Below are 14,372 nucleotides of genomic sequence, written 5' to 3' on the forward strand. Positions count from 1 at the left end.
TGTTGGACATCAGAGTTTTATGTCGAGCACTTACTACCAAAATTCACAACAAACAACTGAATAGGAAATTGTTTATTACCTTTGAATTTGTGTTAGGTATTTTCTCCTAAAACTAATAATCTGTGCTTAATATTGCAGTAGTAGTCTTTGGGATAGAAGAGGTGGCTGATATCTTAAAAGATTTGGATGATTAATAAATTTTTTGGCCATAATGACTGCCAGTAAAAGTAGCATTTACATGTAAAAAGAGAAGAGAGAGTTAAGTCCACTTTGTTTTATAAGGGGCTTTCCTAATCACTAGGCTTTGGGAAGAAGGGTTTTGACTGAGACAATCACCGTTGCTTCCTCATCCTTTGGTCTTTACGTGGAATGAAAAGGGGTTTCTTTTTAAGTATCTTGTTTTTCTTTTCTCTCAGTTAACACCTAAAGATAAGAGTAATTTGATATGGTTTCATCTGCAAATTGTCACAAATATTGCACTTCACTGTTTCCTCCGGGTTATGCAGCACACTGTAAATATCAAACCAATCATAGATCATTTTGCATTATTGCAGCGACACCCATATTACTTTCTTTGTAAGCTAAAGGAGGTTAATTGGAATGAGCCATTCAGAAAGTCTTAGTCAAACAATTTTGTTGGTTTAAAAAAGGGGTTATTTTATTTGCCTATTATATATAAAATGCTTACATTATTAATGATCACTATCCATCCTCTCCAGGGACCTGTAATTATTGGGCTGTGACTACTTGTTGGGAAGTTTGTTAGTCTTGTTATAAGGTTCCTAACACATGGTCTCCTCATATGAAATGATGGTGCCACTTTTGTTTATACCAAAGATGGGGAAAGCATGGCTACTAGGCTACAGACAGGTCGTAAAATTGCTCTGAAGCCCTCTCACATCTTTTTTAAATGGACAATTTATTTAGCCTCCAACCTATGTCTTAACAACACTTCAGAATATGGTGATTTGATCCCAAGATTCCCACATATCTGCAAAAGTAGGGGGAAAGACCCTTACTCAGTTGAAAACAAAAACAGAAGTGATACAGCATCATTGGATGCACTGGTGCAGTCCCAGGGTGGGGTGCAGGGATGAAAAATGGCTACTGCCTCCTTTGCAGTTGCCCACCCTTGGTTTAGAGACTATCAGAGTGTCTCAGAGATTACACAGATGAATTACTCAGACTCTTCTGTTCATTATACATTTATTGTAATTTTGCCGTCTCAGATTACTAAAGGAACTGCCCTTGTACTTTCTTCAGAAGAGACAATTTTGCCACATTACACATTTAATCACCAACTTTTCCAGAAGAAAGATAGAAGGGAAAAACACCAGTATTTTTAAAATACATATTAACAAATCTCTCCAGTTTTTTGGTGTATATTTACAAAGGCTTTTTTTACAAACCATAGACAAACATCGCCAGGCTTCACAATGTGAGCAAGCCCTCTACGTTCCAGTGCTGGAGGCATATATACACCAAATTTGGAAAAGGCAGAAAAATAAAAATAGCTTCAAGATGATTTTATTTTCTTCCTCTTTGCTAAAACCATCTAGATTTGGTAATAGGTCCACAAGGTGCCTAATAAGCCAACAGTGTGTCCTAGAGAAAAATGGTAATGGCTTGATCTAGTTTGGCAGACTTGGCTCCTGTGTAACACATACCAGGTAATAGTGCTGTTCTGCCAGGCAAAGTGATGTGGCATGAATCGGGTATAATGTCATATTATATGAAGTACTTGCAAACCTATATATAATTCTTAAGATGGGGATTTTCCCATTTGTGTAGAGTTTCTATTTCAGTTTTATAAAATTTTTGCAAATACCTGTAGGCACAAATCAGTAAAAACAGGAGCACCTCTTCTTTGTTAAAATAAAGTGGAAAAAATATTTGTGTGAGAGCAACACTTTTGAAAACAATTGCCACAGACAGTCAGGAGTGTCTTTTTCCATTGTGTAACAAACTGTTTCACGCCCCCTCTTACAAGTATCCAGGAGCCTGCTACTCATTAAGGCCTTGGCACAGGCTACAAGCAGCAGGAATGTATTTGTGGTTATGATGTAGATCTAATAGCAAAGAACTATGTGATGCATATTGCTGCAGCTCAGTTAGGTCATGGAGACTATTCGACAAACTGGCCTATGTAGCATCTCACTGGAAATGAACTGTGAGCAAGTTGTTTCAGATAGTTTTTTGGCCATGGCTCTTTTGGAAAAATCACAAAGAAATGTGATACCTGTTGTGGTAAAAATATTGTTTGAGTTACTTAATAGCTGGAACCTGGCAAGCAATATCATGCCACCAGCTTATAGTAAAGACGTTCCTTTGGCTGCGTATTTGCAGCAGTGGTGCAGTGTACCAGGCTGTGCTGAACTACTGGAATAAGTCTTTTGACTGAACTGGTTGAATAGCTGCTATGTGCTCCAAGATTCACACTGAGTAGAAATAGACTGGGGACAACACTTAATTTGGAGGCCACAACAGTAGCATTTCTTAAGATTCATCCCAATGCTGTCAGGAATCAGTACATTCTTTAATCCATTTGCAATTTTTCTTTTCTTCAACTAAACTTTTTATATTCAGGAGCTGCTGTTGGGCTTCTTCCAGCCCTCGTTCTTTCTCCAATTTATTCAGTATCTATGGAAACAAAGAAATGTGCTTATTTATTTTAACACATATTTTCAATGTCAAAGAATAAGCTATGCCTGAACAAACTATTCCCTTCAACACAAGGCTATTTATGCATCTTGTTTTACAAGTCATTATCAATCACAGAACAACACTTCTGCTGTCAACAGCAACCTTAATTAAAAACCACAAATATTTTAATAAATGCAACAGCAGCTGCTTATTGAGAAACAACAAAAGTAGGGAGCTTCTAGTTTAAATGGTCAAAAGAAAATGAGGACTCAATACAGAGAAACTATCCCCACATTAAGGTATCAAAGGCTGAGCAGAAACTTGTACCTGTCAAATGCCATATCACTTATTCCCTAGGTAACCACACATGACCAGATTACACAGCCTGAAACATTTCAGTGTGCAGATTAAACTACAACAATGGAACTTGACAAGAAGATCCAAGAACAGTCATTCATTCAGGTGACTGATAGAATTGGCTGCTGGTTTCTTGTAAAAAATTGACTGTGACTGAGCAAGACTTGGGCTTATGTTCTTCTCATGTCACACTTCTCTTGTGGACAACACATTTTTTGTTATTTCCAAGTTAACAAATTATCATTTGTACTTTCCCTTTATTTCAGAATTTGAAATCATAGTGATGCAGATGAAAAGATAACCACTTTTGTCACAAATGGTGGGTGTAAAACGACAAACCGAAAGTTCAGCCATATGCTGCTGAGATACGGGTATTACAGCCTAAACTTAATGCTTGCGTCTGCATGCCTTCAAGTTGTTTCTGACTTTTGTCAACCATAAGGCAAACCTATCCTGGGATTCTGTCTGCAATATTTGTTCAGAGGTGGCTTTGCCCTAGCCTTCCCCAGAGGCTGGGAAAGTGTGACTTGCCCAAGATCACCCAGTGGATTTCCATGGCTGAGTGGGGATTCGAACTTTGATCCCCAGAGTCATAGTCCAACACGCAAACAACTAAACCATACTGTCTCGAAATGATACTGAAAGAGTAAAAATCCTTTCCAGGGGAATTGCTCTGGATTACACCTTCAAGCATAAAGTTGAGCAACTGCTTTACACAAAAAATACTGTATTGTATACTATGCTTGTATTAAATTACAAAATGTGCAAATTCTAGCATAAAGACATAATTGGCTACAGAACAAATGAACCAAGTCTTCGAAATACATATACATAACCAACTACAAACACACCGACCTCTTTATTTACTGAGCAATTTTTTAAACAACTTTTATGTCAACACGCTAATTCAAGACAGCCAATGAGTTCAAAGGTTTCACAATCATTGTTTATTATAGATGCCGGCTATTGTGTTTAAGTTAACATGATAAATCAAGGGAAAACAAGAGAAAGAGACTTACTTCATCAAAGTATCTTGCAATGTATTGATAAATTTTCTTCAAGGCCACAGCTTCACTAAATTCATTTTCATGTTTCTAAAGGAGAAAGGAAAAGCAGGCAAAACATATATATAGAGATAGATAGATAACTGTTAGTATTAATAACATAAATAGGAATAAATTATAATAATACTGATGGTGGAAGGTTTAATGGGCGAGTTTCAAAGACAGCAACAAAAAACTGAGTTATACCTTTGATTCCTGAGTTAAAAAATCTTCTATTTCTGAAGTGGACAAGGGAGGCAACTCCTTTATTGCTTTATAGAAAGCTTTAACCTCTTCTTTGTAAAGTGGGATATCCTTAGCATAGAGGAGTTTATTTGTTGGTGCTTCCTTTAAAAAAATAAAAAATAAAGATCTTTTAAATAAGTGGCAAAAGTGAATTTTTAAACATTCTATATATTTGCTAAAGTTGCAGGGAAGTTCATAATACCAACCAATATTATTTTTGCAGTAAATTAAGACACAGAATGAAACAGAATAATGACATTAAAAGTATTTAAGTGTGGAAAAAATAAAAAAGATCTTCACTTGACACCTGAGAACAAAGTATCTTGAAAGTAGTTTATCACAACTGCGAAAACCCTCTCCTTAGTTCCACCTGCTTTAGTTCAGATGGCAAGGGCACCCATAGGAAGAGAATCTCAGTGTATGGATATCTTAATTCCTCAGATTTTGTCCCCCTGTTTTAAGTTACAGTGCCAAATGGGAAGACGTCTCCAAAATTAAAACCTAATTTGTCTGTACGTTAAAATAATACAATATAGCTATTATATACATCCCAGGCTACAATGTGTAATGCCATGCCCTCTTTGTTATCAACTTCCTGCCTAGAAGTGCTATGCGCGCACGCACACACAGGGTGGGCCAAAGGTCATGACCCACAGGTTATTTATTATATAAATTAAATGTTCTAATTGGTTGCTATTTTCTTCCAAACACTTTCTTGCTTGAACATTCCTAAGTAAAAAATTTTCCTGATATTTACAAATTTGACTGTGATTGGTCCCTTAGACCATCTAAAATGTCTATGATGCATGATTTTTGGCACATACTTGAGGCCACAATATGTGGCTTGTGGATTCTACTCAGCCTCCTGGATCACAACAGCTGTGTGTAACTGAAGTGGTACAACCAAAAGTATGAACTAGTAGGAAGTGAAGCGAAAGCAGAAGTGTTGTTACATAGCAATTGCTAGAGTTGTGTCACCAAGGTATTTGTCAGGGCCATGTGAACATATGGGGGCCCTTTTAAAAGCAAAAGGGATATGTAGTGCATGTGTCCATACACAATCTCTAAAATGAATGACAATAAAGACCAACCAGGAAAGTCTGGTACTTGTGAATACTTCTTTAACAATAATGCAAAACTTTATTAAACCATACATTGCATGTGTTTTCTACAATAATACAATTTTATTGCAGTAAACACATGCAATTTATAGTTTAGTAAGTTTTTCATTTATTGTTAAATAACTATTCACATGTACCATACTTTCCTGATTAGTATTTTTGGCCCTTTTTAAAAGCCCATGCAGCTGGCTGTGTGTACAGTTTGGAGCATCTTTGATATTTCCACCACAACCATTTACAGAATCAAAATGGCAAGCTTTTCTGATTTTCATTAGAATTTAAAACTTAAAATCTTTTACAGTTATAATATGTAACCTTTAGCATCTGCTGCTTTATATAAGGCATCCAACTGCAGTGAAAACCTCAGATACCTCAACTTTTCAGAAATTTCCTTTACTGTTTTCACCTGTTGTTCCTGGGGTTAAATTTCAAAGTGCATAGCAAGTGCTTCATTTATGTGGTACTTTTTATTCACATTTTCAAGAAAATTTTAAAACAAGAAATTGATCTAATCAAGTGTCACATATGGTGTTACATGGACTATCTCTGGATGCCAGTTAGAGAAAAGGCAAACTGAACATGAACTTGATTTGGTGCTCTACTTTCTCAAAATTCAGCCCAAGAGGCAGGTTTTTTTTACCCTATAGGTCACCCTTTTGTGTTCATGAAGCTAATCCCACAAGGGAATCTTAGTTGGAGCAGGACATACATTTTCTGTGGAGTTAGAAACCAACTGAAACCAATTGTTTTACTCCAGATCATTCTTGAAGAATGGTTAGGAATGGTCTGGAGTAAAACAATTGGCTTCAACAGTAATAGTATTCTGGAGCAGTTAACTACAAAACATAGTTGAGGGATAGGACATTGTAAAACATGAAAATGAAACGCTAAACATTACCTTTCCCAATTGTTGTTCTGATACAGAAAAGGCATCCATAAATGCTTGTGCAATTACTGACAAACAGCCGTCTATATGTGGAGTCTTTTTAATATCAAAAACAAATTGAGGGTTCTTCAATATATTCACCCAGAATCGAAGCGGAAGACTAGTTAGAGATAAAGGAAATGGAAAAGCAAGTTAAACAAGTCCACTCAAAATGCTGGCACTATTCATTGAAGTTGCAGTCTAATAAGTATACCAAACCTCACATAAAAATAATTACAGTGGGTCCTTGGTATCTGCTGGGGTTTGGTTTCAGGATTCCTCATGGGTACCAAAATGTGTGGATGCTCAAGTCCCACTATATACAATGGTGTCGTAAAATGGTGTGCTTTGTAAGAACTGGCACAAATCAAGATTTGCTTTTTGGAATTTTTATTTTAAAATTTTCACGCCATGAATGGTGGAATTTGTGGAGGCAGAATCAATGGATACAGAGGCTAACTATCCTCAGTTTATGCTATTATTTTCAGTGTGTTCTGCAATGCTGAACAAGTTGCCAATTTTTGGACTACTCCCAGAACTGAATGCTTATGTTTAAAGTAAAGACATACATAAAAGTATACCTATTAGTTTTCCATATATGAACTATATCAGGATCTGTAATTTTTTTATTTTCAGCCTGAGTATCCAAAAAGTCAAAAAAATATTTGATAGCAATTGGAGCTTTATTGTTAGGTAAAGTCCAAATGCTCCTGAAGAGTTTCTCAACAACTGAGTGAACTGCAACCTGTGAAGGAACAAAACAAGACTGCATTAACGGCATGCAAACAGACAAAAGTTAATTGAGCTATTAGTTAAGAAAATAATCTATGGCGCTTTACAGACAGGGCCTTTTGGCTGCCATCATTATGTGCAAGGGCCGGCGCTTCCTGAAGCACCTTGCCCCTCGCATGTAACGAGGGCGTCAAAATGGTGGTGCTCTATACAGATGGGCACCGCCATTTTGATGTGATGGACGCCTAGCGTCCACACGTCTTGGCGCCCTTGTGATGTCGCAAGGGTGCAATTGGTGCCTTGCAGCGTCAGAACTGCGCCGCAAGAAGAACCCGCTTTTTGCGGGTTCTTTTTGCTGCGCGGGGGCCCTCGTGCAGCAAACAAGGGTGGTGGCAGATGGTCTGTAAAACGCTTATGAGTGACATTTTGAACACCAAGATTGAAATCTAGGACTGTCCAATCAGGCCTAACACACACAAAAATAAATCTAGAATTCAGAATGTTATACAGAAAGTATGACAGAATATGTCCCATTATTTCTGTAATTACCACTCTTTGAACCATATTCCCAGTGTGGATAAACATCTTCAATCAATTTGTTGTTGTGTACCTTCAAGTCATTTACAGTTTATGGGAACTCTAAGGCAAATCTATCACAGGGTTTTCTTGGCAAGATTTGCGCTTGCTTTCCTCTGAGGTTGAGAAGAATGTGACTTATCCAAGGTCTCCCACTGGATTTCCGCGGCTGAGCGGAAGTTTGTACCCTGATCTCCAGAGTCGTAGTCCAATGCTCAAACTACGACACCACACTAGCTCTCTGCTTCAATCAATATGACTCTGTATAAAGCATACTATCATTGTCTGTGCCTTGGGTTGATATTTCTGCACCTTTTTTCTCCTATATAAATGAACTGAGAAGCCTCCTGAAACTGCTCCTGTGCCATCAGGAAATAAATGGGCATCTGTAGATGGCTGTGACCTAATGCATTGCTTAGTGTATTCAGTCATAATGTGAAGCAGCTAAACTAGAGCAACAAAAAACATGATCCTTTACAAACAAGGGCTTCAATTACCCACCTTAAGACTTACCTTGGTAGACAAGAGCTTGGTGAGATACATTTCCTTCACTTTAAATTTTTGTTTTCCTTTATGTTTTGCACTTTGTGTGTCTTTGGCTGCTTCCGAATCTGGCAGTATCTATTAAAAATATTTACACAAATATTCATGCAGATGCAAGGATTTGCTGTAGGTGGGATGGGGTGGTGGTGTTAAAGAAATTACAAATTGCTATGTACTGGTGACTTACTAGGTGGCAATAGTTATCAGAGTATTCCTCATCTGAACAACCTGTTAAAAGGAAGAAAAATAAGGGGTAAAAAAGTAAAGTGAATTAACTTGTTGCCTAGAGAGCAAGAATGCCAGATTCAACTATATTCCCATTTAAGGTACTCAGATATTATAATTCCTACCAATCAAAATGAACCGTAATGCAGGTTGATCAGTATCACTTGTTTTGCCCCTTCCTTTCTTTTGCTAATTAAGGAGATGTGGATGCTACTTTACCCTGCTCACAAGGTATTAATGCAGTCATTTGTAGGCAGGAGAAAAGTGAGGTTGAAAAATTACCCATAACATACATTTAAATGTCTAATTACTAATTTTTCCTCTATGAAATTTAATTTGGCCCACATTCAGAGGTAGGATGTCTTTGAATCCCATATGTTGGAGACAAACAGCAAGGGATAGATATTGTCATGAGTTGCACCATGTAAGCTTTGCTTTTAAGTATCTGACTTCCCACTGCTGGAACAAAATACCCAATGTACTTTATGATCTAATTACTTCTTATCCCATCCTTCTGCTTCTGATTTTATACCGAGCAACACTGGACAAACATTCCCCATTCATATGAACAGTTCAGATGGTCCACTGTGAACTAAATCTCTATTAAACCATGACAGTCAGCTACTGTAAAAGCGCTTTCAGTACCTGATATAATTGTTTCTTCCTTCTTAAAGACTTTAATAGTTGCTCCATCTGAAATCTGCAAATGTAGTAAAACAGTTTCTTGTTAAAAATACGCTGTTCTAGAAATACGTGCCTGTAAATTACTCAGTAGCACAAAAAAAAAGTGTTTACTCAAAATCATGTTCAAAACAGTTTATTAGGAAGGATCATATGGTGTTAATAAAATAAAATAAATTTCTAAAGTGAAAATGAGACACATTTATTAGGACACTCCAAAAAGAGCCAGAATTGGCTACAACTTTCAACTAGTACGCCTAGTTGGAAGTCCAAGTTTGCTTCATCAATAAGATCTGTTGAAACAGAAAGCTTCATGTGCTCCACCTGAACATTAGGAGGAACTTCCTGACAGTAAGGGCTGTTCGACAGTGGAATGCACTCCCTCGGAGGGTGATAGAGTCTCCCTCCTTGGAGGTCTTTAAACAGAGGCTGGATGGCCATCTGTCAGGGATGCTTTGATTTGGATTTCCTGCATGGCAGGGAGTTGGACTGGATGGCCTTACTGGTCTCTTCCAACTCTACGATTCTATGATTCTATGATTCTATGCTGCTGAGTTTAGGAATAAAAAATTGGTATCTGAAATCGGAGACAGATTTTTTAAAAATGAAGTAATAAGAGATGTGAGGTACAAAATCATTTAGCTGGTAGGAAAATACAATATAAATAAATAAAAATAAAGAGGAGGAGGAGGATAGTAATGATAACAATAAACAAGGATCACAGATAAGAATGCAAGGGGGATAGTGTATGGGTATAAAAATGAAAGAGGTTAAAAAACTTAACTGTAGCGCAACCAGTTTTTTCCATGACTGATATGGTACTATAGAGTTTGTAGACATTAGCAACATGTAAGAAACATTGGGTGTTTCATTTTTGGCGTAATTTGAATTGTGCACCCTGCCTGTCTGTCCTTAGTTTTAACTAAGTTAACTGTTCATGATTGTGAAAAATTAAGTGTTTCATTTTTGGCGTGATTTGAGTTGTGCATCCTGCCTGTCTGTCCTTAGTTTTAACTAAGTTAACTGTTCATGATTGTGAAAAATTAAGTGTTTCATTTTTGGCGTGATTTGAGTTGTGCATCCTGCCTGTCTGTCCTTAGTTTTAACTTTGGCCCTGTACAAACAGGCAGGAAGGGGCGGCGAGACACTGCCCCTTTCTGCCCCGGATCGGTGCCTCGGCAAACGCATGCTGCGGCACTGATCCGGCCCCCACAGAGCACAAAAAGGAGCCATTTTTTCTGGCTCCTTTTTGTGCCTGCGAAGAGACACCATAGCCACTGCCAGGCGGCTTGACCACACCCCTTTGGCATGACACCGTTTGGGGAGCCAAAGCAATGTCATCATCGCGCACGCCATCTGAACGGCTGCATGCCAAGATGGCGCCTGGGCAGCGCAGGGTGGGCTCTGAGCATGGGGATACTCAGCCCTCACCCCGTCCGCACGATAGTGCTTTTTGCCTTTCTGTACTGGGCCTAAGTTAACTTTTCATGATTGTGAAGAAACACTGTGCTGGAAGATTTACCAAACATGAACTTTTTTGAAAAATGTGCCTTTGGGCCCAAGGCAGCTTACAAATACTAAAACAAGAAAAAAGCTAAAAACATGATAATAAAAATGTTTTAAAACATCTAACTGCATTAAATTTAAATGCCATCAATTCTTTTAAAAGTGTAAAATTTAAAAACATAACAATAAAATTAAAAACAACATATCCACCTGTAAAATAACTCCTTGCAACGAATTATTCACTAAATGTCTGTTTGAATAGCAAAAATGTTTGAATGTTTCCTTGCTAGCAAAAGGACAGCAGAGGGAGCCAGCCTAGCTTCCAGATGAGCATTCTGCAGCAAGACTTTTTTTCCACCAAATTTTGCAATTTAAATATTTGGGGGAAAGAATTAATGGATCATTTTTAAAATTTTAATATTTTTCAGAGTTTCTAAAGCAACCAAGGTTGTTTAGATATTGTAAATATGTCACATTTTAAGAAGCATCCTGGAGATGCCTGACAACACCTTGCTTTCCACTTATATATACTGCGGTTCTTCAGAATGCACTGGTGAACCACACTGTTAATGTCAATGAATAAACCCAAAGCTATTCCAGCTGAGCATGGCAATACTGAGTAGCTGAATACTATGAGTTTTCCAAGTGCCAACACAGCTTGCTCTTCAATGACTGAAATAGGATAGGACACTTGCCAAAACTGGGGAACAGCAGATATGTATTTTAGTGTATGGCAGCCAGCCAAGTGGGAACTGGTTTGCTATTGAGTCACTTTTAATAGAAAGCATGTCCCTAGCCAAAAGAATCTTTCAGTTACACCAAAAGGGATGAAGTCCAAGAAGTCATAGATTTAGTTCAGCTAATGAGTATGTGGTAGACTAAAACAGGAAACAGCAAAAATGTAAATCAAGGAGAGCATACAAAGCTGTTCTTTACTATCAGACCACTGGCCATTTGAGCCAAGTATTGCTTTCTCTGATTAGTAGGTTGTTCCAATTCTCAGGCAGATGTTTTTCTCAACCCTGTTGCTGAGATCTTTTTAACTGAAGACAGCAGTGGCTGAAGCTGGAACCCTGCACATACAAAGCATAAGCTCTTAACACTGAACACTGGGGATTTCCCCAAATGTCAGGAAAAGAGAGAACAGGAAGAGACAAAATAAAAATAGCAAAGAAAAAAAGATACAGTGAAGCAAGAAACACAAGGGTAAAGGACAGGTAGTTAGGTAAGAGAATGTTTTATTAGAGAAAATGTCTGATGTCAAGTTAGTAAACAGTATTCATGTGGAAAAGATTCTGTTAATATATTTGCTTCTTTGTACTATAAAGTGATGTACATTATTGAAAAACGGTAAAATGGGGTAAACTATTACACTTTGGCAAGTGTGACCATCTTACATTGCAAGAACATAAATTAAGAGAATGTAGGGATGCTTTTGTCACTTCTAATGAGTGAATAATCACCTGGGAAAGTATTAAATAAGCAGTTTGATAATGGCTGGGCATCTGACTGCAGTAAGTGAATGAAGTAATCCAAAGTTCTAGCAGATGCTCAGTTATTTCTAATGGGAAGTTGCAATTAAGCCTGCAATACTATATACTCTTATTTGTACAGTGCTACCTCGGGTTACGAAATTAATTCGTTCCGCGGCGCCGTTCGTAACCCGATACATTTCGCAACCCGAAAAGGCGCTGGAAAGCCGCTAGCCGCGCTTCCGATTTGAATTTCGCGCCGAAATTAATTTCGTAACCCGAAAAATCTTTCGTTACCCGGAACAGTTTTTTTAAATCTAACTTTTTCGTACCCCAGAAATTTCGTAACGCGGTCAATTCGTATCCCGGGGTACCACTGTATATAAATGTGGCGTAACTTGCTCCTGGGTAACATTATTTTAATTGTGTTGCCCAACTGTGTTCTGCTGTTGAAGAAATAAAATCCCACTTTTACTGGAAGCAATGTATGAGTGAGCATTAAAATGCTTAATATTTGGACACATCATCCTAGTTAATATGACTACACTAGATTTGCCATACAAAGGGTTCCAATTTTTCTCTTTTTTATTCAAAAATTGCTGTTTATTATATATTTACAAAATGAAACCTTCATTATACACTACTTTTTATTCAAGTTTGCATGAAGAATAAGCTTAGGTGACAATGCTGTCCTATATGGTCCACTTTTTACAGCACAGAAGGGATGAGGCTGGAGGGACTGACACAGGAAGAAAGAAAGGAGAAAGTCCATAATGGATAGAATCTGGTAAACCTAGATTCAACCAAACATGTCTGAGATAGCTTGCTATAAGACTCTTCTTTACAAACTAAAATCTTCAATATATCAAAGTGTTTTTTGTTTGTTTGTTGTTACCTCATAATGGCCTATGGTGTTCAGCTTGATAATTCCATTTTCCAGAATCACAGAGGAGCTATCCACATCTAAAAGTTCTTTCATACACACACCTGACTGAAGAGCTGCCAAACAATTGCATGGAAAAAGAATAAACAAGGTATTTTTATTCTGTGCTCGGATTTGTGAAAGGCAAGCATTAAACAAACGAAACACGTAGTGACTGCACACACACCCTTCATGGGGAGGCATATGTCATAACACTTGGGCTCCACAACACAAAGGAGAAACAACCCAGAATTTCACTGCACCAAGGTTTATTGCCTCCAAAGCATTACACAGCCTAAGAGTGCTTACTTCCCACCCTGCCTTCCAAGACACAAGCTTATATAACAGAGTAAGTCTTCCTGAGCTACTCCCCTAGGTAACATGCAGGATCACCAGCCTTTAAAGCCACCTCAACATCAGCCATCACAGGAAAGGTAAGTCTGTGCAGGATCAACATTGTTTCAGCCTCAAGACTGAGCAGGATTAGGTCCCTGGAGGCAGATCCAGGTCCTCAGATTACTCACCTATACTGAGACAACAAGTATGACAGAAAGGCCCTTTCACCTGAAGTTCTCATACAAGTAAACCATAAAAATTGGCTGTCTGTTACAATTCTCATAATAGGAAGTGCATTTGTGCACAGCTTGCAGTTATATCCCATTCCTTCACTGTAACATTCATTTTCCATCAATGTCTAAATCAATAAGACTTTGTGCATAGTTAGTAAGCCAATCTAGTGATCTGGCTATTGTTATTGCTGTGATGGTTATTCCCAGTAAAATATTTTGAGCTAGCAACACTGCAACATAGATTGTGGTGCTGTGCTAACACAGTCTTTCTTTCGCCCATTCCTATTGTTCTTCTTTGTGGAATGTAGCACCCTAACAGAGTGCTTCCTAAGCTATCTGATGTGGGGAATCAGCAATTATTTTTCAAATGTGCCAGGCAACCCTTCCATATTTATGCCCATTTTGCTAAATTGTCCTGGAAACTTAATAGGGACTGGCAGCTGATGCCTCTTGGGCCAGCATTGTTCCCTGGGCCATCACTTTGAATAGCACTGCCTTATCCAATAGCACCAAAAAGAAATTAGTAAACATCCAGGGGTAGCCATGTTAGCCATACAGCAAAAGCAATAAAAAATCCACCAAACAGTGATACCTTTTATTGGCAAGCAAAATGCACAATATACATGCTGCAAGATTTCGAAGCTTCACTGGCTTCTTCATCAGGCAAGGTGTTACAAAACAAACAAGAGGGGGGAAAAACTGGAGATGTTAGTCATAGGCCTGCATTTTGGTTGGCAAATAAAAGTATCACTGTTTGGTGGATTTTTGAAAGAAATTAGAATTTATGACTTGGCGGTCATTACTCTCAACA

At 37.9% G+C, this 14,372-nt stretch overlaps 1 protein-coding gene across 1 annotated transcript in view; it reads right to left on the reverse strand.

Annotated features, from left to right (window-relative positions):
- Window positions 1-1,414: 1,414 nt before the first annotated feature.
- The window catches only part of PLXNC1 (plexin C1), a 68,224-nt gene continuing 55,266 nt past the window's right edge, over window positions 1,415-14,372 (reverse strand). Inside the window, exons 23-31 of the mRNA XM_089526626.1 lie at window positions 12,966-13,069; window positions 9,057-9,111; window positions 8,374-8,414; window positions 8,157-8,264; window positions 6,917-7,080; window positions 6,309-6,456; window positions 4,251-4,391; window positions 4,020-4,094; window positions 1,415-2,640 (exon numbers count right to left, since the gene is read on the reverse strand). Of these exons, the coding sequence (XP_089382752.1) occupies window positions 2,518-2,640; window positions 4,020-4,094; window positions 4,251-4,391; window positions 6,309-6,456; window positions 6,917-7,080; window positions 8,157-8,264; window positions 8,374-8,414; window positions 9,057-9,111; window positions 12,966-13,069 (959 nt within the window). The 3' untranslated portion in view covers window positions 1,415-2,517. The remainder of the gene's footprint in view (window positions 2,641-4,019; window positions 4,095-4,250; window positions 4,392-6,308; window positions 6,457-6,916; window positions 7,081-8,156; window positions 8,265-8,373; window positions 8,415-9,056; window positions 9,112-12,965; window positions 13,070-14,372) is intronic.

The sequence above is a fragment of the Sceloporus occidentalis genome, unplaced genomic scaffold, assembly GCF_023333645.1.
Source record: "Sceloporus occidentalis isolate IW3139 unplaced genomic scaffold, rSceOcc1.0.p SCAF_5, whole genome shotgun sequence".
NCBI lineage: Eukaryota > Metazoa > Chordata > Lepidosauria > Squamata > Phrynosomatidae > Sceloporus > Sceloporus occidentalis.